Below are 26,048 nucleotides of genomic sequence, written 5' to 3' on the forward strand. Positions count from 1 at the left end.
ATAGTCGAGCTAAAAAGGTCATGACAAAATAATACTTGTGTAATACTGTTAAACATTTTAATGACCAAATAAAGAATAGTTTGCAACTGGCAATATAATAAATGTCTGCCAATATGCATATATGGTTTACAGGATATAAAACCTTGACGCAAAATGGAAGTAAACTACTGTCTTTATTACACTGAACAGCATTTAAGTAGGCATTATATCTGGTATGTATTCTGAACATGTACATGCATAGACATTTTATTCGGAACTTTTATGTCGTTGCAAACTCTTTAGTTTCCAGAAATATGTCCAATTCATTGAATACTTTTCTGTTTAAGCTGCTGAACAAATGAAGCTAAACAGAAAAGCATGAATGACAATATTATGATACAAGTTTATTTCACCTCAAACTAACTTACCGTAAAACGCTGTGTATAACGCGCATTTATGTATAACGCGCATCTACTTTTTAAAGCAAAAAAATCGGGAAAAAAGTTTTTGAAGCAAAAGAAAATTGAGGCAAAATTTCTGTACCGTATGCTCACTGAAAATCATTTATTTATATTGCCGATCTCACGTGTTATTTTATTTTTCAATAATTAATTATCTTAAAGACGATAACGATAAAGATACAACTTGTTTGTGTGTTTTTTTTTAAATTATAATATTACGCGTAAATGTTTCGATTTAAATTAATTATGCATGAAATGCACAATTTCCATGAGGATACCATCGAGGTTTTCATCATAAGTCTCCGAAGTAACTGTCCACGATTTTATCATGGAGGAGTACACATTGCGGACCGATTAGTGTGCTTGGTATAATTAAGACACTGAAATTTTGTATTGGTATTGGCACGGGGTTATTCACACATGACTAATTCACAACCGCGCATTTTATTTATATTTCCTATCTCACGCGTTCTTTTTGAGCGTCTATAATTGACAGGAGACTTTAACGACTCAAACTTCTCAACACCATTACTGACATTACCGGCGTTAAACAAACAATGGAGGTGTAAAGTCGTTTGCCGGTTCATGTTTTGATAATAGCCAAGCTACACAAAACTTGACAGGTGTAGAAAATTGCTCGATAATAACAACCCCAATTTTGACAAGAGGTATGAAAACGTGTAAACAAACACAACTTCAATTTTATTAACTCATTTGAAAAGCAAGAAAAATAATAATAAATATATGGGGAAAGACCTTGCCGACATACACTTGTAAATAGACAAGTGCCCCCAAATATATTGTGTAACCCTAGTACAGTAGGGTATAATATTGTGGGAAAAAAAAATAAAGTTTAAATAAAAATGGCTTCCTTGTTTTTCATTTTCTTCTTCAAATTTATTAGATTTCAATGCTCTGTATGTACCTGAAAAAGAAAGAAAATATTAATGTTAACTTTATAACGTTTGTCCATCTATATTCAGATCGTAAATATAACACAATTATTAACATAGTTACAGTTAAAACAACGGGGAACAGAATGATGCGAGTTACCGTAACTGGGTAACTGACAAAGAAAAAATGTCTTGGCATGGCTGTAGTTGTGCATAACGCGCATCAAGTTTTTAAAATTAAATTTGGGGGTAAAAATGTGCGCCTTATACACAACCTTTTACGGTACTTCTTCAAAAATAATCATTAATCAATTGAAGCGTGCCTTGTACTATTAAGCAGGGTGGTCTAATGTAAAAAAAGACCTTCTTTTTTCTTGACGGTAAATGTATCAATAAATCAAATGTTTCTTTTGCAGTAAATGTTTGAAACAAACAAACATACTTTAAACCATCATATGTTGGAAAACAAAATGGTGTGTGCTTTATAACATTTAAGGCTTAATCAATCACAGCTACACAAGGTTGAACATAAGTAATTTATTTTTCTACATCCAAATATGCAAGTTTTATTTATAACGAGGGTGATTATCTATATGAACTGTCTGAACATTCAGTCATGCACTGAAATAAAAATAAATGAAACTCTTCATCTAAATTGCCATAAAAAAAACAAGAGGGCCAAGATGGCCCTAGTTCGCTCACCTGAGAGGAGTCGGTTTATTCAATCTTTACCAAATGTCAAACTTGACCTAGATATTGTCCAGACAAACATCCTGGTCAAGTTTCATCATTATTTCATCTGTGAGTCATGATCAATGTACCTATGAAGTTTCATGATCCTAGGCATAAGCATTCTTGAGTTATCATCCGGAAACCATTTTTCTAAGTTGAGTCACCGTGACCTTGACAGCCATTGTGTGAATACGTTTTTTGGCACTGTGACCTTGACCTTTGACCTAGTGACCTGATAATCAATAGGGGTCATATGCGAGTCATGATCAATATACCTATGAAGTTTCATGAACCTAGGCATAAGCGTTCTTGAGTTATTATCCAGAACCCTTTTACTATTTCAGGTCACCGTGACCTTGACCTTTGACCTAGTGACCTGAAAATCAATAGGGGTCATCTGCGAGTCATGATCATTGTACCTATGAAGTTTCATGATCCTGGGCATAAGCGTTCTTATGTTATCATCTGGAAACCATTTTACTGCTTTGGGTCACCATGACCTTGACCTTTGACCTAGTGACCTGAAAATCAATAGGGGTCATCTGCGAGTCATGATTAATTTATCTATGAAGTTTCATGATCCTAGGCATAAGCGTTCATGAGTTATCATCCGGAAACCATTTTACTTTTTTGGGGCATCGTGACCTTGACCTTTGACCTAGTGACCTGAAAATCAATAGGGGTCATCTGCGAGTCATGATCAATGTACCTATGAAGTTTCATGATCCTTGGCATAAGCACTCTTGAGTTATCATCCGGAAACCATCTGGTGGACGGACGGACCGACATGAGCAAAACAATATAACCCCTCTTCTTCGAAAGGGGGGGGGCATAATAAGAAAAATGCCCCCCTCCCAGCAGCCATGTTCCAAGATATCATTGGGACAAATCTTCAGACCAAGTTTCATGATGATAGAAAAATAATAAGACCTCTAGAGTGTTAACAAGGTCATACATTTCAATATAATTAAAAATAAAACTTAAGAAGAACATGTATCGAAAAATGCGAAATAAGCGAGATATTTAATTCTAAAATCGAAAATGTCTGTACAGTAGAATTCGCCAGAATGTATATCATGCATGTACGATGTGAATCTTAATTTAGTTTAATGGTTGTTTTTAAATTCCTACAGTGATGTCTATTCATTCGACACACGAACACTAACTCCGATCCTAATCAAAAGACGAATTCTTCAGTTATTGTAGGAAAATATGTACGAAATATCTTTGTCACCATCGGCTCGGGGCGCTAATTTGTCTTTGTTGCATTTTATGTAATTTGTCTTCAATATCTTGCCTATTTTGTGTTATTGTAACATGTATTTATCAATATATTACAATTTTACACATATAAAAATCGTATTGTCTTGCTTTTATTGTTTGACAAAAGAATGCCATATTGTACAGAATCATCAAACAATAAAAAACATATTCAAAAGTTTGCTACATGTATCTTCCAGAATGTAAAACTATCATTTATAATTAATTCCACTTAATCTTCTTGCGCTCAAAACAAATCTTTTAAAAAGGGAGACAACTCTGTCAATTCAACATAATTTTTCATTTGCAGTTACTTCCCTTGACATGATAAACTATATAGTGTTCAAAAGCTGTTATTACTATATAAATATAAGGAAATTGACCCCCTCCCCCAGCGGCCATGCTTTTTTACCAATCCGAACCATTTTCGAAATCAACTGTCGTATCCAAAAAACACATGTTCTGACCAAATTTCATGAACATTGGACCAAAAATGTGACTTCTAGAGTGTTTCCATGTTTTCACTATATACATATAGAGAAAACTGCCCCGCCCCCTGGCGGCCATGTTTTTTCACTGATCTAGACCATTTTCGAACTCGTCCAAGAAATCAATAAAACCAATGTTTTGACCACCTTTCATGATGATTGGACAAAAATTGTGACTTCTAGAGTGTTTACAAGGTTTCTCTATAGCCAAATAAGGAAAACTGCCCCGCCCACTTGCGGCCATGTTTTTCAACACACAGGAACCACTTTTGAACTCAATCAAGATATCATTAAGACAAACATTTTGACAAAGTTACATGAAGGTTGGGCATGAAATGTGACTTCTACAGTGTTAACAAGGTTTTTCTTTTTTTTACCTATATATAGTGACCTAGTTTTTGACCTGGCACAACCCAGTTTCAAACTTGGCGGAGATTTCATTGGGATAAAGCTTCTGACCAAGTTTCATGAAGATAAGACAAGAAATGTGGCCTCTAGAGTGTTTACGAGCAAATGTTTACGGACATACGGACGGACATACGACGGACAAAGACAGGTCAGAAATGCTCACCTGAGCAATCAGGTGAGCTAAAAAAATTCAATTTCGAAGGAAAAATATTAAATTGATGTGAGTGGCATATTTCAAAACATAGTCTCATGTAGGCGTACATGACTGAACTGTACAATATTCTGCATAATTTCTGCTTTTGTCAATAATGGTTACGTCAATTTAGTCACTTTCATCTACTTTATTAAAAGGAAGAATTACTAAATATTCATATACACAGATTTTCCTTATTATCCTCTTTACCTGTTATAAAGTAATAAAGTAGAAAGAAATCAGACAACAACCATTACATTGTCAACATTTTTTGGTCCTCTATAATTAACAGTCACAATGATTCAGCTTTGAAGAAATATTTATACACTAAATTGTCCCTGTCAACTATAAAAATATTGCAACATCTAATTGTTTGGTTGATAACTGTAAGATCCATAATATTTTTAGGTAAGAAATGACTCTTTCATGGAAACATATTTTATACATTTCTGAGTTCGGAAAACAAGTAGGAATTTGCGTCTCTCATTTTCTACTGAGCTTGTGTTAAATCCCTTTATCCAATATACCAATAGTTGGTCGTGAACTTCAATTTTTTTTCATGCACTTCAATTTTCTGTATAATCCGACATTCATAACTAGAGCTTTGTTACAGACGTGACGAATACCCCCACATGCCGCATTGACACAGAATATTTTGCATGTTAGTCTTAAAAAAAAAAAACAGCTGACAATATGCTCAATTTTTAAAATGCACTAAGTGACCCCGTGACCTAGTTTTTGACCTGGCATGGTCCATATTCAAACTTGACCTACACATCATCTAGATACAACTTCTGACCAAGTGTGGTGAAGATCGTATGTAAACTACTTGAATTAGAGAACGGACACCATGTGCAATGCTTAAAACGCACTAAGTGACCCCCTGACCTAGTTTTTTACCTGCCTTGACCAATGTTCGAACTTGGCTTAGACATCATCTAGATACAACATCTGACCAAGTTTGGTGAAGATCCGATGAAAACTACTTGAATTAGAGAGGACACATAATAAGGACCGACCGACATACCGACCAACAGACAAGCTCACTCCTATATACCCCCTAAACTTCGTTTGTGGGGGTATAACTTATTCCAGTTTGGTCCAGATGTTTGGCGCCTGCATTATACACCACGCTTGTGTAGTGAAACAAACTATAACCCCACTTGCCCTGCATAAAAAATTAACACTTATAGGTTATTTCGCATGTCACCTTTGACAACGTTCTCTATAGAATTTGCTTCAAATTGACATGATTCTTGGATATTAATCATATCAACCAATCATTTTGTTACACCAATGGATAACATATGGATGAAACAGATTTTACAATTATGTTGCCAAACAACCTGTTATGAGATTGCTTAAATATGCTAATGCATATACACTGTACCTCCAATATAGTGCTGTCCGTTATAACGCTGTGTCCAATATAACGGAGGGGGGGGGGGGGGGGGGGCGTCCTTGGATCCCGTTTTTTCTCCAACCTTCCATTTCTAATTCAAATCCATGTTATGCAACTTCATGTATTTTCATAAATTCAAAGAAGCCGACGATCACAGCTTGATTGCTTTTTCCGTCCGTTTAACTGATTTTAATCGATTGATCTGTTTATGTTTTGTATTTATCGTGTATTGTATTTTATTGTATAAACTATGGCTGTGTAAGTGTGTTATCGTTTATTATATGCTACACATGCTTGATAAATAAAAATATCTTTGTGTGTGTTTCAGTACGTATACGAAAAATAAATTAAAAAATCCTGACGATGTATTTACATGCTAACACAGTGTAATAGTTAACAGAGATGCACTTAAATTTTGCCCGTTATCAGAAAGTCCACGGAAAGCACGTTTTTTACATGCTGCGTATGACGCAATAAAACATTTCTTTGTATATGTATCATATTGCATTCAATCTAAATTTAAATTCGCTCATCCAAATTGAATGAAAGCTGTGTCCCATAATGCACTGTACTAATTTTTTTGAAAAATGGCGTAGGCATATGAATTTGTTTACGAAGTTCGTAAACATATTTCGTGTCACAAATGTTAAACATTATTTTTTCGTAAGTGATGTAATTATATTTGATTATCGGATAAATGTGCACATTAGAAAAGCGGTATGTATACTGTTATCGTTCGATTCGGTTTATATGCATGTATTTGCGGATGACAACACAGCATGACAATACACAGGATCTATATTATAGGCTATACTATACCTGTTTTTATAGCCCCTTAAATAAATAAGCACAAAACTTATAACGCTGTCCGTTTATAACGCTGTTGCGTGGCTTGGACCCCATCATCCGCGTTATATTGGAGTTACAGTGTATATGTATGCAGGAATGACCTGACACATTATATCGCAATCCGGATATATTGCTATCGCGATCCGTGGATTACGCGAATGGCGATATATTGGAATTGCAGTGCATTATAATCCATCTACTAATTTTTTGATGGTATTAATAAATCTGCGCAAGATACTAAATGCTTAGGTTTTAAAGCACTGAGATTTGAATTTGATGAAACAGAGACCTCAGGCTCAGCAACATTAATAATAAACATCACCTCTTCAGCAAAAAATTGATAGAGCAGTGGTATTAATGTTTGTAACCATTTTAAACTTGATTTTCCTTTCAAATATATATCCTGTAGCCCAAATTAAAAGAAAGCAAAACAAAACTAAACAAGCTAGATCTAAATGTAAGCTACCTCCATTACATTTATCCAAAATCCAAGTTATTGAGCGGAACACCGTTTTTGTATTTTAAGTAACAGTGACCTTGACCTTGAACCAAAGGCAATCCAAAGATATGTCAGCATGTGAGCTTGCAACATACAAAAGTTCAGAACAGTTTCTCATGTTTACCTTTTTTTCCCATTTTTAATAACAGTGACCCTAAATGAACTTCTATCTAGATCTGTATATATGCAAACTATAAACACAAATTTCAAAACAATACCTTATTCCATACTCAAGTTGTTTAACGGAAACCATATTTTTCATTTAAGCTTGACCTGACATGCATCAAAGGCAATCACAAGCTCGGTCTTTTTATTATCTACCAACAAACAAGATTTCAGTACATTATCCCCACCCAAACTCAACTTATTAAGTGACCTTGTAACAGTGACCTTGTCTTTGACCCAAGTAAAAATAAGATAAGTAAATGCAAACTAAATTTATCTGCAGGAAACAACCTGTTTGACGCTGCCTACCTACCTGCCTGCCCACCATACACAATCTAACCCTTTGCATGCTGGGAAATTTGTCGTCTGCTAAAATGTTGTCTGCTGAATTTCTAAAATTAGCATTTTCTTCGATTTTTTACAAAGAATACTATCAGAATAGCAAACAGTTTGGATCCTGATGAGACGCCACGTTCTGTGGTGTCTCATCTGGATCCAAACTGTTTGCAAAGGCCTTCAAAATGCGGTTCCAGCACTGAAAGAGCTAATAACCAGATTGTTCAACTGGTTGAAAACCTGGTTTAAAATCATGCTTCATGCAAAAACAATTATATTCCCACATCCAGCAATAAAAAACTTCAAAGGAATAAACTTATTTAACATAATAAATGCTGAATGCAGAACATTAAGTCAGTGACATTGTCTTACTTATAATTAATCATCATTAGTTAGATGCACTCAAATTCAAGGTAATTCAACATCTGTTGATGCTGGTTTTTTTTAAACATTGTTGCAATCAGTCGACGAACATTCAAAAACAAATCCTCAGCTGAAAACAAATCAGTCATCTAAATAAAGAAGAATTAAATTATTCTATTTTGTCAGTTTTATTTAAATTTCTTTTGACAATAATTCTTTTAAAATGACTTATCCACTGATTGACATATGGGAAACCAAAATTGGTGTCTCCCATTGCAATGACTTATTCAGTGTATACAAGGCTATTTAAGCCATTCAAAATGCCTGAAGTGTCAGACTTAACATTAACCCTTTCCCACTCTGAAGCAAAGAGAAAATGGCTTTTGCAACCAGCATTAAACCAGAACAGCCTGCGAGTAACTTGCAGACTGTTCATGTTTTATGCTGTTTGCTGCTCATCAGTATCTTAAGGTTGGAAAAAACACTTTAAAACTTAAATCTATTAAGAAATATTTATCATTTTATTAAATTTTCTGAGGGACTGCAAACAGGTCAAAATGTGTATCTAAGTAGTGGAACCAAAACTGCCGATCTTACCTCCAGTAGCTATGGTAACATTGGTCACTGGATGGCCGTAAAATAGAAACGTGAACGGAAGTGAGGCTGTCTGAAATAGTGAAAGAAAACAGAAACTTAAGTGAGACATTTTAGTATTGACAAAGAACGGTTCTATTGTGATACCATTAATCACTACTGCCGAGAATCATTAAAAGCAGGCTTCTATTCATTCTAGTGTGGCAATACAGACAGCATGTGTTTTTTCTAAAAGGTTTAAATCAAATCTGTTGGCTAGAGAAAACGATATGAGGTGAAGTATCTGCTCAACATTTTACTGTATATCCCTTTGGTAATTTGTTGTCTGCTAAAATGTCGTCTGCTGAATTTCTAAAATTAGCATTTTCTTCCATTTTTTTCAAAGAATACTATCAGAATAGCAAATAGTTTGGATCCTGATGAGACGCCAAGTTCTGTGGCGTCTCATCTGGATCCAAACTGTTTGCAAAGGCCTTCAAAATCGGTTCCAGCACTGAAAGAGATATACATGTGAAGTATATACATGTGCTTCTTAGTTTCAAAGCCAATTAGCAAGATTTTTGAAAATTGAAAAAGATCTGGAGTTATTATTAAACATGACTATGGACATTATTCTATATTTCGAACAGTAGTGAAATTCTTTAAAGTGTTCTGAAAACACATGAGGCGTAATTTTGCATTGAAACAAATCAAAAAGAGACAGCCGACAAAAAATTAGTGAATACAAATTAAAATTGTGTTTGGATTTATGTTTATCCTTAATCCCCTTTGACACTTATTTTTATTGCATTGTTTTTATGAAGAGTCTTTTCTTTCTTGAGATTGTATTTTTGATGTTAACTGCAACAAGTAAACACGTATGGGGCACTTCTTGCCTTAAATATTTTCTTGTGTTAAATAATGTCCACAACCGTTGTTAATTTTGTGTTTTTTTCAAGACACTGCACTTCATTTTAGTTCAGTATTTAACAATTGCACAACTCTAAAATAAACATATGAAATGTCAAATTTGTTTGTTAGCTATCTGTGCTAGTGTCAGAACGATCAGATTAAATAGATGAAATAAGGAGAGTATAATGATCAATATAAAATCACAGTTTTGTAAACCCTTTCCCTTTCAGAACCAAACTTAAAATGGCTATAAGAAACCAGCATAAAACCAGAACAGCCTGCAGGTAACTCACAGTCTGTTTAGATTTATACTGTTTGCCGCGCATCAGTACCATATTGGTGGAAATGATCAGAATTAAAACTTGAATCTAGGAAGAAAGGTCTTAAATTTAATTCAATTTTCTAAGGGACTACAAAGGCATTAAAGTGCGTATCTGAGTGGAAAAGGGTTAACAACTACTACTACTATTATGTTCAATATAAAACAAGACTATTGCCAAGCAATATATGTTCCCTACCGGCTCCACCATTGTCAGAAATATATATATATATATTTTTTTTATAATATTTGTTGCCATAGCAACCAGAATTTTTGACGTAGGAGCAAAATGAAATGACGTGCATAATGTTCTTATTGCCATCGATCTATGTTTCAAGTTTCATGAAAAAATATTAAGAACTTTTAAAGTTATCGCAGGATCCAGAAAAGTGTGACAGACTCACAGACTGACAGACACACGGACACACAGACACCCAGAGCGCAAACCATAAGTCCCCTCCGGTGAAACCGGTAGGGGACAATAACAACTTTGTGAAGCATATTTCGCCATTCTCACCACAGCTGTTCGGTTACTGTCGGAGAGGGTCTGATGTCCCTTGGCGTCCTTTAACTCCACCCAGTAATCGGCGATGTTCGACTGCTTGATCGTTAACGACTTGTAGTATGAGTGATCATCCTGAAAACAATGTGATAGATTACCATAGGTTTCCACGTATAGCGCGCTCCTGTGTATAGCGCGCAGGCTGTTTTTTAAATGCAAAAATGGAGAAAAAAATATTAAAAGACAATAAAACCACTAAATCGGACCGAAAATGCCGCCATTTTACTATTGCACAATCCAATAATCCGGGGCATTGGAAAGCTTAATTAAGCATTCAAAATAGGAGCATTAGGAGCATGGATTGCATAGAACTATACTTTTCTGACAATTTTGTAATTTTCTAGCAAAAGATCAACAGTCCACGTGCATTTCGTAAAAAACGTGAGAAAATAAGAATTAGTGTACATCGTGTGATTTTTCCTCTGGGAAAGCATGGCATTACCAGTAAATTTGAATGTCGCATGGGAGACGGGGATAGAGTTGTTGAGGTACACCCCTGTTGAACGTTCAATATTTATACACACAAAATGCAATTGCATATCTTCACGTTCTCAAGTGTCAATTAGTATTTCAAATGTCAATTAGCGTCTTAACAAGTCGTGGCACATATTACTCAATAACATCTGCCAATTACGAAGTGCAAAAGCCTACAAATTTATGCATTTTATTGCTTTGTCATACGAGATGACAACAAAGAATAGAGTTAATTTAACCAGTTCAAGTTTTAATTGCATGTGCTATGTTTCCTAAGAATGCTCCAACAGGAGTCTTGACATGCAAGCGAGGCATTATTGATTGGGCAGACGAAACAAAAATTAAAACATTACATCTTAGTCATTGGAACCATATCGAATCAAACTCTTTCAAATTATACACTGTAACTCCCATATAACGCTGATGACGGGGTCCAAGCCACAAGACAGAGTTATGAATTCGTGTTATAAGTTCTGAGCTCATTAATTCCTAAATTATTGCAAGATTGTATTGTCATTTGCCAATACATGCATATAAACCCTACCGTATCGATGACTGTATATATACTGCTTTTCTAATGTGCATATATATCCAGTGCTCATGTTGCTGCCAGACATTATCGCCAATGGCGATTATTTTATCCAACTGGCTATTATTTCTTAAAATTGTCGCAAAAAAATGGCGATGATTTTATCCGCCTACATAAAAAAAAAATTGCCTCTACAAGTTTAACGTCGAGTGCGAAACGCTGGTAAATCGAGACATTAAGCAGGAAAAATTGATAACAAGATAACCTGTGTACACACTCGACCCTGTGTATTGTCATACATGCTTACAATTAACTTCTGCGACATCGTGGCCTAGAGCGTTTTTCTCAATCAGTGTTCGACAGAAGTGATATATTTCAGAAAACTTCTTTAATCTTCCCGTGCTTTACTAATTATCGGTAACTGTTAGGTCTCTGTTATTTTTTCGCCAATTATTATTTCATCATCATTATTGAAAATCACCGCAAATATTTTTGGCTGGTTTTGTTATTCACGCTGTTTTTTTTTTCTGCAATTAGATTACATTGCTTGATGAAATAATTATTAAATCGCCATCAACTATTTATCCTCGAAATTACCGCTATTTGTCAACTGTTACAACATTTCTTGATGGCCGTGATAATGATTTCAATTTTTTTGTAATTATTTTGTTTACGTTGCTCAAATGATACCGCCATTGCTTTAAAGTCAGCGGCCGCTAATTGTCATCTGCTTTATTGTTTTTTTTATATTAAAGAAGCCGATTCTGCTATTTTCTATAATTAATGTGTTTTTGTTGCTCAAAGTACTAATTTACGTTAAAAACATTCGACACTTCTCAAAGGTAAGTAGTATAAAACTTGAGATTTTCAATGTTGCAATTATTCAAGTTTCAATATGGGTCGTCCCAAACGTAAGCTTTCGCCACTAAAAAGTGACAATAAAGTTTGGAAATTAAGTGCATTTGGATTTAGCAAAAGTCGCAAATTAAGTGTGATGTGAAAAATGTGAAAATAATGAGGAAATTAATGAGGAAATTGTGTCTCTGCATGGAATGTAGAAAATCTGATGAGTGTAATGAATCTTCAGTTCAAGTGCCGAAGTCTATAAGACAAAATAAATCAGTGATAAGGGTCAAACATCTTAATGCGTCCGAGGCTGCAGTATTTGGTGCTATGAAGAACGTAACTTTCATGTAAAGTCATGGTAAGACAAGAGCACCGTCTTGCAGGTGCAGATCGCTCATCTATTTTTCTTTTTAAAGGTGAAGGGACCTATCTCAATTTCAATCACAAAGGAAGGAGGGGTGGAGTGGAGGGGGGTGTATAGTGTGGGTGTGTGGTCATTTATTACATTTCCTCCCAAAAATGCAAAAAAAAGAAACACAATTTTTTTTTTTGGGGGGGGGGGATTCTTGGACAGTATTTCAAAAATAAAATAATATAAAAAAAATATTTGTGTTTTTAACCATGTTTAAAAAAAAATATTTATTTTTTTTTCGGGGGGGGGGGGGAGGTTGGGTTGGGGAGGGGGTATAGTGTTAGGGTGTGGTGGTCATTTATTAGATGATCTTTAAGGAAAAAAAATAATTTTTTTTTGGGGGGGGAGGATTCGGGGTGGGGCTTGGGGGATGGTTTGGGTGGAGTCTATTGTGGTATGTCAGGTAAGAGTTGTTTTGTCAAAGTATCATTCAAATCTAATCATAAATAAAGAAGTTATGGCAATTTTAGCAAAATTTAATAATTTGACCTTGAGAGTCAAGGTCATTCAAAGGTCAAGGTAAAATTCAACTTGCCAGGTACAGTACCCTCATGATAGCATGAAAGAATTTGAAGTTTGAAAGCAATAGCCTTGATACTTTAGAAGTAAAGTGGATCTAAACACAATATTTAACCATATATTCAAAGTAACTAAGTCAAAAAAGGGCCATAATTCCGTAAAAATGACAACCAGAGTTATGCAACTTGTTCTTTACTGTCCCCTTATGATAGTTTGCGAGTGTTCCAAGTATGAAAGCAATATCTATGATACTTTAGGGGTAAATTGGACCAAACACAAAACTTAACCAAATTTTCAATTTTCTAAGTATAAAGGGCCCATAATTCCGTCAAAATGCCAGTCAGAGTTACATAACTTTGCCTGCACAGTCCCCTTATGATAGTAAGTGTTGCAAGTATGAAAGCAATAGCTTTGATACTTTAGGAATAAAGTGGACCTAAACACAAAACTTAACCAAAGTTTTCAATTTTCTAAGTATAAAAAGGGCACATAATTCTGTCAAAATGCATGCCAGAGTTATCTAACTTTGCCTGCACAGTCCCCTTATGATAGTAAGTGTTGCAAGTATGAAAGCAATAGCTTTGATACTTAAGGAATAAAATTGACCTAAACACAAATCTTAACCAAAATTTTCAATTTTCTAAGTATAAAAAGGTCACATAATTCTGTCAAAATGCACGCCAGAGTTATCTAACTTTGTCTGCCCAGTCCCCTCATGATAGTAAGTAAGTGTACCAAGTTTGAATGCAATAGCATTGATACTTTATGAGAAAAGTGGACCTAAACGCAAAACTTAACCGGACGCCGACGCTGTCGCCAATTTTTAAAAAAATAGATGAGCTAAAAATGACATTGATATGCTTGTATGTATGTAACTGTAGCTGATGTCTGGTTTGTTAAGTCACACCCACAACCTTGATTGTATTCTTTCTTGTAAAGTCATGATAATATTTTCTAAGAAAATGAAACTGATATAATTCTTGTTTTAAAGTGATATTATGCTTGCTTTAAAGTATATATGTATGAATCTGAAGCTGATGTCTGGTTTGTTAAGTCACACCCACAACCTTGATTGTATTCTTTATTGTAAAGCCATGATAATATTTTATAAGAAAATGACACACTGATATTATGCTTGTTTTTAAGTATATAATATAACTTAAATCCAATAGATATACATTTAATAAAACATAGATAAAATGAGATTCATTGTTTTTTTCTTTTTGCCTTCAGTACCATTTGCGTAAAGTCTGCGTCTTTTATTTTTTTAAGGAAAAAATGATAGCTATTATTTTCTGAAGGCCAGTGTGAGCACTGTATATCTGATTATCCTGTATAATTACTACATCAATAAAAACAATTATTCTGACCATTTATGACCATAAATGTGTTTAAGAATTTTTTCGGAAGTGTAAAATGAACAGTGCAGTATGGGACAGCGGCTTCATGGGGAACTGATCAGATTTAATTGCAACAACCAATGATAGTGTGAGATTAAATAAGATTGAATGCAATCAGATACAAAGCCATGTTTTATTGAATCATTATCAGTCATGCAAAATAAATGCTTCCCAGGGATTTCCTGAAAATTGCGCGAAATGAAAGTGAATTTCTGTAAACAATTACCCTATGTTAATGGATGGAACTAATCGTATTGATTATTTATATAATTTCTCTTTGCCTGTTAGGTTTTCAATTGTATTTTAGCAAACAATATTTAAATTCATATTGTCTACAAATAACAATGAAGTAAAACATGTATTGTAAAACTTGTCAAAGCTGTCAATGATTCTAAAGATCGATAGCACATACATGAAACACATGCCATTTTCACACCTGTATTGCACCAAACAATAGATAATCAAACTAATTTACTTAAATTCAAATTCCCCAGTAATGCAGGGTTTTCATTAGGATTCTTTGTAGTAGGCTTTTGAGTTATTTGAGGAGGCCAACCTGCTATGGGGGTCCGGGGGCATGCCCCCCCCCCTTTTTTTTTTTAAATAAAGGTGCCAAATCGTTGCTTCTGAGCGATTTTGGGCACATACCCGGGTGTACATTGTCCAGGGTTATCATGGAACTTAGGCTGGAAATCCATGGTATAACATGGAATACCATGGAAATCCCTGGAATTTGAAACAGTTTCCAGGGTTTTCCAGGGTTTTGTTCTAGAAATGTCCATGAAACATGGACTTTTTTTCCAAGCATTTTCCAGCCTTGGATGGAAAAGCATGGAAAAGGAATGGAAAACGCTGGATTTAGGCTGGATAACCATGGAAAATATTTCCAGATAGCATGGAAAGTGGAACATAGAATTTTTTAAGCATGGAAAAGACTCTAACATTTTCAGCTGACCCTGGAAAAAACTTAGACTTTATAAGAGGAGAAAATAACTTATAAAAATGCAACACATTTTATTCAAAGTAAATCAGAGTTCAACAATTTACACAACATATGAATAAAACATAAAACAATGTGCATAGTTTGGGCAGAAATAGTAGTAGTTATAGTAGTAGTAGTAGTGGTAGAAGTAGTAATGCTGAGGCTGGCAGTAGAATATGTTGTAGGAGTAGAAGTAAAAGTGGTTGTTGTATAAGTTGTACAAGCAGTTAAACTACTGATAATTATACTATTGGTGCAAATTTAAGTTACAGTAGCAGTAGTAGCAGTTATTATTGTGTTGTTGTTTTAGCATTTACAGGAATAGTAGCAGTAATGGTAGCAATAGTAGTATAAATAATAATAACAATACAAGTAGCAGCAGTAGTAGTAGCAGTTAAAGAAGTAGCATTAGCAGCAGCAGCAGTAGTAGTAGTAGTAGAAGTAGTAGTAGTAGTAGTAGTAGTAGAAGTAGTAGTAGTAGAAGTAGTAGTAGTAGAAGTAGCAGCAGCAGCAGTAGTAGCAGTAGCAGCATCAGCAGCATCAGTAGCAGTAGTAGTAGCAGTAGTAGTAGCAATAGTAGTTGAAGTACTAGTAGTAGTAGTAGTAGTAGTAGTAGTAGTAGTAGTAGTAGTAGTAGTAGTAGTAGTAGTAGTGGTAGTAGTAGTAGTAGTAACAGCAGCAGCAGCAGCAGTAGTAGTAGTAGTAGTCGCTGCAGCAGGAGTTGTAGTAGTAGCAGCAGCAGCAGCAGTAGTAGTAGTAGCAGCAGCAGCAAGAGTAGTAGCAGCAGCAGCAGTAGCAGTAGTAGTAGTAGTAGTTGAAGCAGTAGTAGTAGTTGAAGCAGTAGTAGTAGTAGTAGCAGTAGTAGCAGCAGTAGTAGTAGTAGTAATAGTAGTAGTAGTAGAAGTAGTAGTAGTAGTAGTATAAGTAGAAGTAGAAGTAGCAGTAGCAGTAGTAGTAGTAGTAGTAGTAGAAGTAGTAGTAGTAGTAGTAGTAGTAGTAGTTGTTGTTGTTGTTGTGGCTGTTATAATAGTATTAGTAGTTTTGCAGAAGTAGTAGTAGTACTAGTAGTAGAAGTAATAGTAGTAACTTTCAAAGCAATGTCTACAAGTTTAAATTCCTTAACCCTGTTCAAGGTGTATATCACAGCCTTTTCTGATTGGCTGAGTTCAAATACAGAAAGTTTACCTGTTAGATTGAAATTCTGTAGTAGGCGTATTGAAGAAAATATGCAGGTTAAACTTGTTGTTAAAATGAAGTTAATGTAATGTTCACAAACAGTAGAGTTAATGAGTTTTTCCATTAACAAGAATTTCTTAAAATAATTATGCATGGATATCATTTGGAAAGTGACATGAAATGTTGTAAAAAAGTGATGCATACAAGTGTTTCAGAAGTCTGTCTAGGAATAGAACAACAACTGAAGGTTTGTGCTTTTCATTATTTCTAAATATTCCTTTAAATTTATTCTTCTTATGTCATCATTGTAGACCTTTTTTATGTGACATTTTAGGTAAAAGTATGGCAAATATAGAAGTTTAAAAGCAGCTGTCACACACATTTTCACTAAGTGCAGTTTGCAGCTTGATAAAGGAAGTCCTATGTGGAGATATTAATAAGCTTGAATGTAGTATCGGAAGTTTATAATGCATGGCTAGGGAACTGAGGCTAAGGGAGTTATGTGCTGTGCATGATGAGAACTCAATGCTCATTAATGCTGTTAATGTTTATAAATAAATTAATTAAACCAATAGCATTGTTTTTTAGCTTTCACTGTGCATTTTCATACCAATAGAATTACGCATCATTCTAATTATAGCAATAATAAATTTGTACTAATCATACCTACAAATTTTGTTATGCTATGCTTTGTGATGTATTAACTTCATTGTAAGTTATTATTTAAAGACCATTTTACTAAATATTTAAAACAATACTTGAATTATTTTCAATATACATTTTCATTATGTGCTTTAACTGTAGCTGACCAGTTGATGGAAGATACTGCAGAGTTTGGCAGGGAAATAACCCAAGACAGCAAAGCGACTCTTTTGGCGCATTTACCGAGAGGACTAACATGGCCACAAATTCATGGTAAATATTGTTATGCCCCAGGCTCATATAAGTAATTTAGTGTTAACCACCTGAAAGTATTTTGTCTTTTTGGTATCCAATATTTTGGTCTAGTTTCAATTACAGGTTATTTTTATATGAATTAGCAAATTAGCATAACTTTCATATAGCAATATCTGAATATAAAATTCCTATATATGTTTGAGTTTCCAGATACATGCTAGTGTACCCCGTTTTGGGGCATTTAAGAAAACAACAATATAAATTTCAAAATAAAAGAGAGTCATATAAAAATATATGTTAAATCACCAATTTATTCACTTGAAAGTCTCAGTTTTCCTGTGTGGTTGCCTGTTTGCAAGTAGATTAAAGCCCGCTTGAAAACTTTAAGATAATAAATTTCAGTAAATGGAAAAGAAATAATTGCTAACTACTTAGGATCGTAAATGTTCGCTCAAATACAAAAAAGCCAGATGTACCGAATTGAGCAGTGATATGAAATATCTAAAATAGATTAAAATATGAATGAGCATTAAGTATAGATATTCAATCATATGATTGCTGCACATTTACTTTTACAGATGAATGTAAAAAACTTATGACTTTCTTGTAATATTGTTTGCTTTGTTTTTCTTTCAGAGATCATGCAGGAGCTGTACAGTATAACAGCAGTACAAGTTCTATAAAAGATCCACGACCTACTGAAGCCCAGCTAATTAACAAAAAAGTTTTTAAAAACTGTAATTTTATCCCACCTGGGTACTTATAATTTACTAAGCTGCCTACACAAGTTTTAGACTTGCATTTATATTTTAAACTGTCACTTGGAAAGTAATACATGTACATGCATTATGTTCTGAATTTCTTTGAACAATAAAATTATATAAAAGTATTTTAATGAAATTGAGCACCTTAATTGCATTAAAGTGAAAGTAGCTGAGAAAAATAGTATCCTTGTGCTCATGGGCAGCTACATATATTGTGACAAACATGAAGTAGCTAAAATAACTTAAATTTTTCATTTTGTTTCTTGTATATCGTTTGTACAGGGTTCGTGAACTGTTACTGTATATTACTTGACTTGCTTGTATTTTGTTACTTTGAATACATGTTGTTAAGGTTGCATTATACTTTTTAACTTTTAAAGTAGCGCCTGTTCTGTTATGTAAGGGCCTGATTTATGATAATGGACCTAGAGGCTTTGTAAGCATGTATTAAACAACACTTGTTTGATCTGAATAATTTGTTAAATAAATGTAACACAATTTGTAATCTGATGTTATATTTTAATAAATTGTGAACAAAATAATACATCGAAGAAACTAAGGCATTATGTTGATTTTTTGTTTTGTTTTAATCTAACCTTAAATTATGATTTATTTAGGCTGTGAGTATTGTATTCATTTAATACATGAATATTGTTTTTAGACCAGAAATTTCTTTTTCTATTCAGTGACCATGGTAAACGCTGGACAATTTTCCATGTTATACCAGGCATCCATGGAATATTAAACAAGGAAAAACCCTGGAACATTTTCCAGGGTTTTCCAGCCAGCATGGAAAAAATACCGTCCGAATACTCCATGTAATCTGGAAAACCCTGGAAAAAAATCCATGGTTTTCCAGATTACATGGAGTATTCGGACGGTATTTATTCCATGCTGGCTGGAAAACCCTGGAAATTGTTCCATGGTAATTATTCCAGGGAACCTGGAAAACCATGGAAACTATTCCAGGCTATTTCCACATACCATGGACAATTTTCCACCTTTTTTTTTTTAAATATTGACGCTGGAAAAGGCTGGAAACTTAGTCCGAATACTCCAGCCTCATATTTTCCATGGATTTCCATGGAAAACCCTGGACAAAGTACAGCCGGGTATTTTATATGATTGTCCTCAGTTAAAATAGAGGATATTAATGTGAATTGTTAAGTCCTCAGGTTACATCAACTCTCAGGGGTGTCAATTGTTCCAAATTTGAAATCCTGAAAATAAAATCTGGGTGCTTATAGGGCACACGGCAGGTTCAGGGCACACCCTGGACAGGGGTCCAGGTGGCCAGAGGCCCCTGGAAGCACCTGCAATTTAGCTTATTTGAAACAAAGAAATCGCTTCTCCTGAGCTTTAAGACACCTGTATTTTTAAGAGATTCAAAACAGAAAAAAATACTTTGGCTAGCAAATATCACAATCTATTTCTTTAAATTTTCATGTAGATGCATGCGTCTGAGGTGGAATGTCCCCGTCGGGAGCGAAGGGCCCGGGCCCTAGCTTAATGTATAATTTCTGTGCAGTACATAACATGTATTCTTTACAGTATTAATGAAAATCTGAATTAAACAAACACTGGAAAGTTTAATATTTTAATAAGTTGTAACTTCCAATAATGACAATGACATTTCAAAATATATAACTAAACCAATTTAAATGACTAGTCCACAAGTAGTTATTGCAAATAAGAAGAAACAGTACAAACTGTAAACATCTTTATCACCTGTCAAACAATAACATTCATTATAACTAACCTCTACTTAACACGATCCCATTTTACCAAGAGTATGTGACTAGCAATTCAAATAATATTACCAAAGGAGTAAGTTACCTTAAGAAAAATAAAGTCTGATAAACATCACAATAATTAAAACAATAATACTGAAGCATTTTATGAGCAAATACCTGAACATTCATGAGAAATACTATGTTAAGAGTACACAATGACGGTCTTTTTTTTAAATAATTGATTATTCAGTTTATAAAGATTATGTGCCTGTTGACATGAGAATAATTGTTTTTATTTGATTAACTTAGGCATTTTTTTGGAAAAAAAAATCGGGCATAGGTTGCCCCAGCCGATGCAATCTTAGGATTTTAATATTTTGCTGAGGAAGCTTCTTTGGGCCATTTTTTTCAAATACAAATTTGGACATAGCTTAACATTGCAGTGCCAATTCAATATATTTAGCATTTAAGGCAACCAAGTCCGACCTTAATCATGAAAAAATCAGGAGAGTTTGGGGCTCGAGAGTTTCATTTATCCTAATGAAAGACTCACCCTCCTGTAAAATGTGGTAACAAATAAATCCACTTACCGCTCGGAGGATCAAACCTCCGCGGAGAAACCAAACATCAACGAAATCTGGAGGTGCCGGTAAATGATAAACGTTAACAAAACTGGAACAAGATAACTTCAACAGCGAACTATCGTTCTTACTCGAAACACAAACGAAAAAGTCATTAATTTTCTTTTTTTTTGACATATCCAATTGTTGACTTTGTCACAGTTTGTGACCTTGAATCAAAGTCGTACAGTCTCGTTACTCGCTCCGCAATTGGACAATGATATCGATACGACCAATTAGAAAGCAGTTAACATATATCGGTTAAGGTTGTTTACTTCCGTTTCAGACAGTTAGTATATTAACGAATACTAAATATCTCGTCATCGTCGTGAAAATTTGCCTATGTTTTTTTATATTTTCTTTCCGAATTTGAGCCGGCCTGAATAACATTTGAGGCGGTCAAATCGGCCGCCGGCCGCCTCCTAATGAAAACCCTGGTAATGGTTGGTCTCTAATCGATTAAAATTGAGCCATTATACAATCAGCACATCGGCGATGCCATATTTGAATTTCAAGACAACGCTCTAGACTGAAATGGAAGGTTGGAGAAAAAAAGGGAGCCATGACCCACCCACGTTATATTGGATTCAGGGCTATACACGTGTTATATTGAATTAACAGTGTACTATAATCAGGTTGCCACATTTTACTTTCAAGGGATGTGATACAAAGTTCTGTGAATTCTTGATATACTAGTAAGATGTCACCTTTTGTACATGCAACAGACAACTCAGGTAGAATTAATGGCCAATCAGTGCCCGAAATGGCTATCAGTTCCAAAATGGAAATATATATAGTATTTAAAAAAGCTAATGGTCTAATATAGCTTTCAAGAGATCAATAGATGCAGCATTATGGATACAGTATCTGTCCAGCAACAGGGAATTCACTGGTTGGATGCCCTCTGTGGAAGCGTTCTTTTAATCTCCGCCAAAAGAAATTGAATGCTGGTTCTACCAAGGAAACAGACTTGAGACCATCGCAATTAGCCATAGGCTTTAAATGCAAGCGAGTTAAAATTAATAAGTTAAAAGTAATTGACATATGAATCTTACATGCGCAATATTGTAGTCAAGCAAGTCTTGAGTTGTCGTCTTTTCAGGGGCTGTGGTTGTCATGGAGCTGTTATCCACCTGACGACGGAATCGTCCCTGCCCCAGTGATACCACTGAGACATCCTGGGGGTACTCTACAGATTCCCCGTAAGACAGGCCTGAAATCAGATGAAAGAAAAATTTATTTTTAAAAAAAAAGCTATAACAAAAGATGTGTTTATCAGAAACACAATGCCCCCTTTTGCGCCGCTTTGATATATAAATCTTGTTTATATCATTTGGCAGGTACAGATAATTATCTCCCTTTGAAGCTTATTACTTCCCTTGGATTTGTTTATTTGACCTTTGACCTTGAATGATGACCTTGAGCTTGACCTTTCATCACTCAAAAAGTGCAGCTACATGAGACACATGCATGCCAAATATCAAGTTGCTATCTGAAGCGACATAGAAGTTATGAGCATTTTTCGAAACCTAAACGCAAAGAGTGACAGAAAGACATACAGACGGTCCGATCACTATATGCCCTCCTTCGGGGGCATAAAAAGACAAAATTGATTGCAAATCTTTGGGAAGTATTGTACCTTCCCTGAAAGAAAACAAGAAACCGTGGGAGACGGGTGATGCTCCCCAAAGTGTTTTTTTGTCACGATATTGCACTATATATTCAGATAAAAGGAAACGTCTTGAGGGGCATAACTTTGGACAAAATAATACGATGGATGGTTTAGCAACTTAAAAACTTCAAAGGGCCATAACTCTCTAAATAAATCATCTAACCAGAACCCACTAATAACATGCGCATCTCCTCATGGTAGTAAAGCTTCCCATAAAGCTTTATTGAAGTCCAGTCAGTAGTTGCGGAGAAATAGCCCGGACAAGAATTGCACTATATGTACAGTTTATAGAAAATTTCAAAGGGCCATAACTCTGTGAAAAATCATCCGACCATAACCGGCTGATAATATGCACATCTCCTGTTGGTAGTGAAGCTTCCCATAAAGTTTCATTGAATTCCCGTGATAAGTTGCTGAGAAATAGCTCGGACAAGAATTGCACTATGTGTACAATGGAAAATTTCAAAGGGCCATAACTCGGTGAAAAATCATCCGACCATAACCAGCTCATAATATGCACATCTCCTCTTGGTAGTGAAGCTTCCCGTAAAGTTTCATTGAATTCCCGTAATAAGTTGTTGAGAAATAGCTCGGACAAGAATTGCACTATATGTACAATGGAAAATTTCAAAGGGCCATAACTCTGGGAAAAATCATCCGACCAGAACTGGCTGATAATATGCACATCTCCTCTTGGTAGTGAAGCTTCCCATAAAGTTTCATTGAATTCCGGTCATTAGTTGCTGAGAAATAGCCCGGACAAGAATTGCACTATATGAACAATGGAAAATTTCAAAGGGCCATAACTCTGTGAAAAATCATCCGACCAGAACCGGCTGATAATATGCACATCTCCTCTTGGTAGTGAAGCTTCCCATAAAGTTTAATTGAATTCCGGTCATTAGTTGCTGAGAAATAGCCCGAACAAAAATTGTGCATGGACGGATGGTCGGACAGATGGACACACGGACAGACGAAGCGGCGACTATATGCTCCCCCCCAAATTTTTTAGGGGGAAGCATAATAAATTGCTGCGATAAATAGAGTCAAGTTTTAAACCTAAATTATGAACTTTTTATAACTTCAACAATATCGATTACAAAACTATGGGGGAACAAATTCTGTACATTTCTCTGAAAGAACCTTTATTTCTGTGTAGAATAACAATGACTAAGTTTGTTGTATGCAAAAAAAACTTGAAGTAACAAGTATTGAACTGATTTACAAAATGCTTTTGTTCAAGTGGAAAAACTTACAAAGTGCTATACTTTTGCCGAAATTCCACATGTCACACAGCATGTTGACACCTACACTATTTCATGTCTGATAAGGCTTTTAAAAATGTGTTTCCACTAACCTAACCTACCTTAATTTTAGGTACAGACCCAAATCCTGGTTTGGTGTTCCAGGTTGAGATTTCAATCAATTTGTATAAATTAACTAAACAAGTTACTATTTAGTTTGTAACCATTTTTGCTACACTTGATCATATTTGCTAAGTAAAAGTTAAATTAACTAAAATTGCCATAAGAAACAAGACTATTGCCAAGCAATATATGTCCCCTACCGGCTCCACCATTGTAAGAATCTAAAAAAAAATTGGTTGCCATAGCAACCTGAATTTTTGACATAGGAACAAAATGAAATGACGTGCATAATGTCCACATTGCCATCTATCCATTTTTCAAGTTTCATGAAAAAATATGAAGAACTTTTTAAGTTTTCGCAGGATCCAGAAAAGTGTGACAGATAGACAGACTCACAGACGCACAGAGCGCAAACCATAAGTCCCCTCCGGTGAAACCAGAAGGGGACAAAAAAAATAAATACAGATCTGAACGATTTCTGCATCATATTGATTAATCTTATTAAATAGGGGATTGAAAAATGTTAAAAACAAAAAAATGTTCAGCCGACCTACCTAAGACCCTACCTTTATGTTGCTGTTATTCGAAACAAATGAGTATATTAGCATTATTCTGAAGCTTTTACAAAAGACATGTATGATTAACTAGAAAGACCAGACTTTTTGAACAGCTAAAAGCTTTTGTCAGTCAAAGCAAATAAGGGTCAGTAAAGTGATATTTGTCTTGGTTACAATAAGCAGGGATTTGTTATTCAGCTTGATTTTCGACATAACTTAATATATGGCAATTGGTAGATGGGTTTGATTGTTTTCCTCTTTTTGTAATTCAATGAAATCACAAGTCTTCAAAGAGAACAAATCGGCAATATTTCCCTTTTAATGTACTTTTAAATCCTATCACGGCTTTTCTCTGCAACAATGTTCAAAACTCATTTCAAGCATAATGCAACTTTCAATGACTATAGCATATCAACGTGGCTCACTTACAAATTGTTCTTCATAGACCATATTCGCCATATTTTAATGGTAATTCATACAGTAGTATTTCCCAAATATAATCTAGTCGCTTCAATATGCTGATAAGAACAGATATCAGAAAACTGACTGGAAATTTATAGGAACATAATTATATCAGAAAACTGACTGGAAATTTATAAGAACATATATCAGAAAACTGACTGGAAATTTATAATAACATATATCAGAAAACTGACTGGAAATTTATAAGAACAGTAATCAGAAAAATAAGTGGAAATTTATAAGAACAGATATCAGAAAACTAACTGGAAATTGATAAGAACAGATATCAGAAAACTGACTGGAAATTGATAAGAACAGATATCAGAAAACTGACTGGAAATTGATAAGAACAGATATCAGAAAACTGACTGGAAATTGATAAGAACAGATATCAGAAAACTGACTGGAAATTGATAAGAACAGATATAAAAAAACTGACTGGCAATTAATAAGAACAGATATCAGACAAGAGTTCCGCGGTCGGAGATGACCGCATTGAAGCCGGATTTTTGATTTAAATGACAGGAAAGTACCTTTCGTGTTTTTGTCAATGCAATACTTAAATTACTGAAATATTGTTCAAAGGTCAAAATGAAATGTAAGTACTTTTCAAGGCATGAGCAAACCTTGTGTTATGTTTTGAATGCATGCATATACATGAACAACAATAACATTTAAGGTCACAAATATGAACTTAAATTGACAATTAGGAAAGTTTGATCTCAATTTTTTTATTAGCAAATTAGTAACATTTAAGGTCACAGTGACCTTGACCTTCAAATGAATGACCTTGAAATGACCAGTGGTCATCTTCTAGTACTGGCCAATCTTTATTTCAAGTTTGAAGACTCTAGGTACAAGCATACCAAAGTTATAACATGAAATAAGAACTTTAACATTTTTACATTCAAGGTCACAGTGACCTTGACCTTCAAATGAATGACCTTGAAATGTCCAGTGGTTACTTACTAGTTCTGGCCAACCTTCATGTCAAGTTTCAAGACTCTAGGTCCAAGCATACCAAAGTTATAACAACTTTAACATTTTTACATTCAAGGTCACAGTGACCTTGACCTTCAAATGAATGACCTTGAAATGTCCAGTGGTTACTTACTAGTTCTGGCCAACCTTCATGTCAAGTTTCAAGACTCTAGGTCCAAGCATACCAAAGTTATAACAACTTTAACATTTTTACATTCAAGGTCACAGTGACCTTGACCTTCAAATGAATGACCTTGAAATGT

At 34.7% G+C, this 26,048-nt stretch overlaps 1 protein-coding gene across 1 annotated transcript in view; it reads right to left on the minus strand.

The window, feature by feature from the left end:
* Nucleotides 1-26,048, minus strand: part of LOC127835545 (plexin domain-containing protein 2-like) — a 122,167-nt gene that overhangs the window by 52,774 nt on the left and 43,345 nt on the right. The window contains exons 2-4 of the mRNA XM_052361981.1: nt 21,802-21,959; nt 10,350-10,469; nt 8,626-8,695 (exon numbers count right to left, since the gene is read on the minus strand). Of these exons, the coding sequence (XP_052217941.1) occupies nt 8,626-8,695; nt 10,350-10,469; nt 21,802-21,959 (348 nt within the window). The remainder of the gene's footprint in view (nt 1-8,625; nt 8,696-10,349; nt 10,470-21,801; nt 21,960-26,048) is intronic.

The sequence above is a fragment of the Dreissena polymorpha genome, chromosome 6 (assembly GCF_020536995.1).
Source record: "Dreissena polymorpha isolate Duluth1 chromosome 6, UMN_Dpol_1.0, whole genome shotgun sequence".
Lineage (NCBI taxonomy): Eukaryota > Metazoa > Mollusca > Bivalvia > Myida > Dreissenidae > Dreissena > Dreissena polymorpha.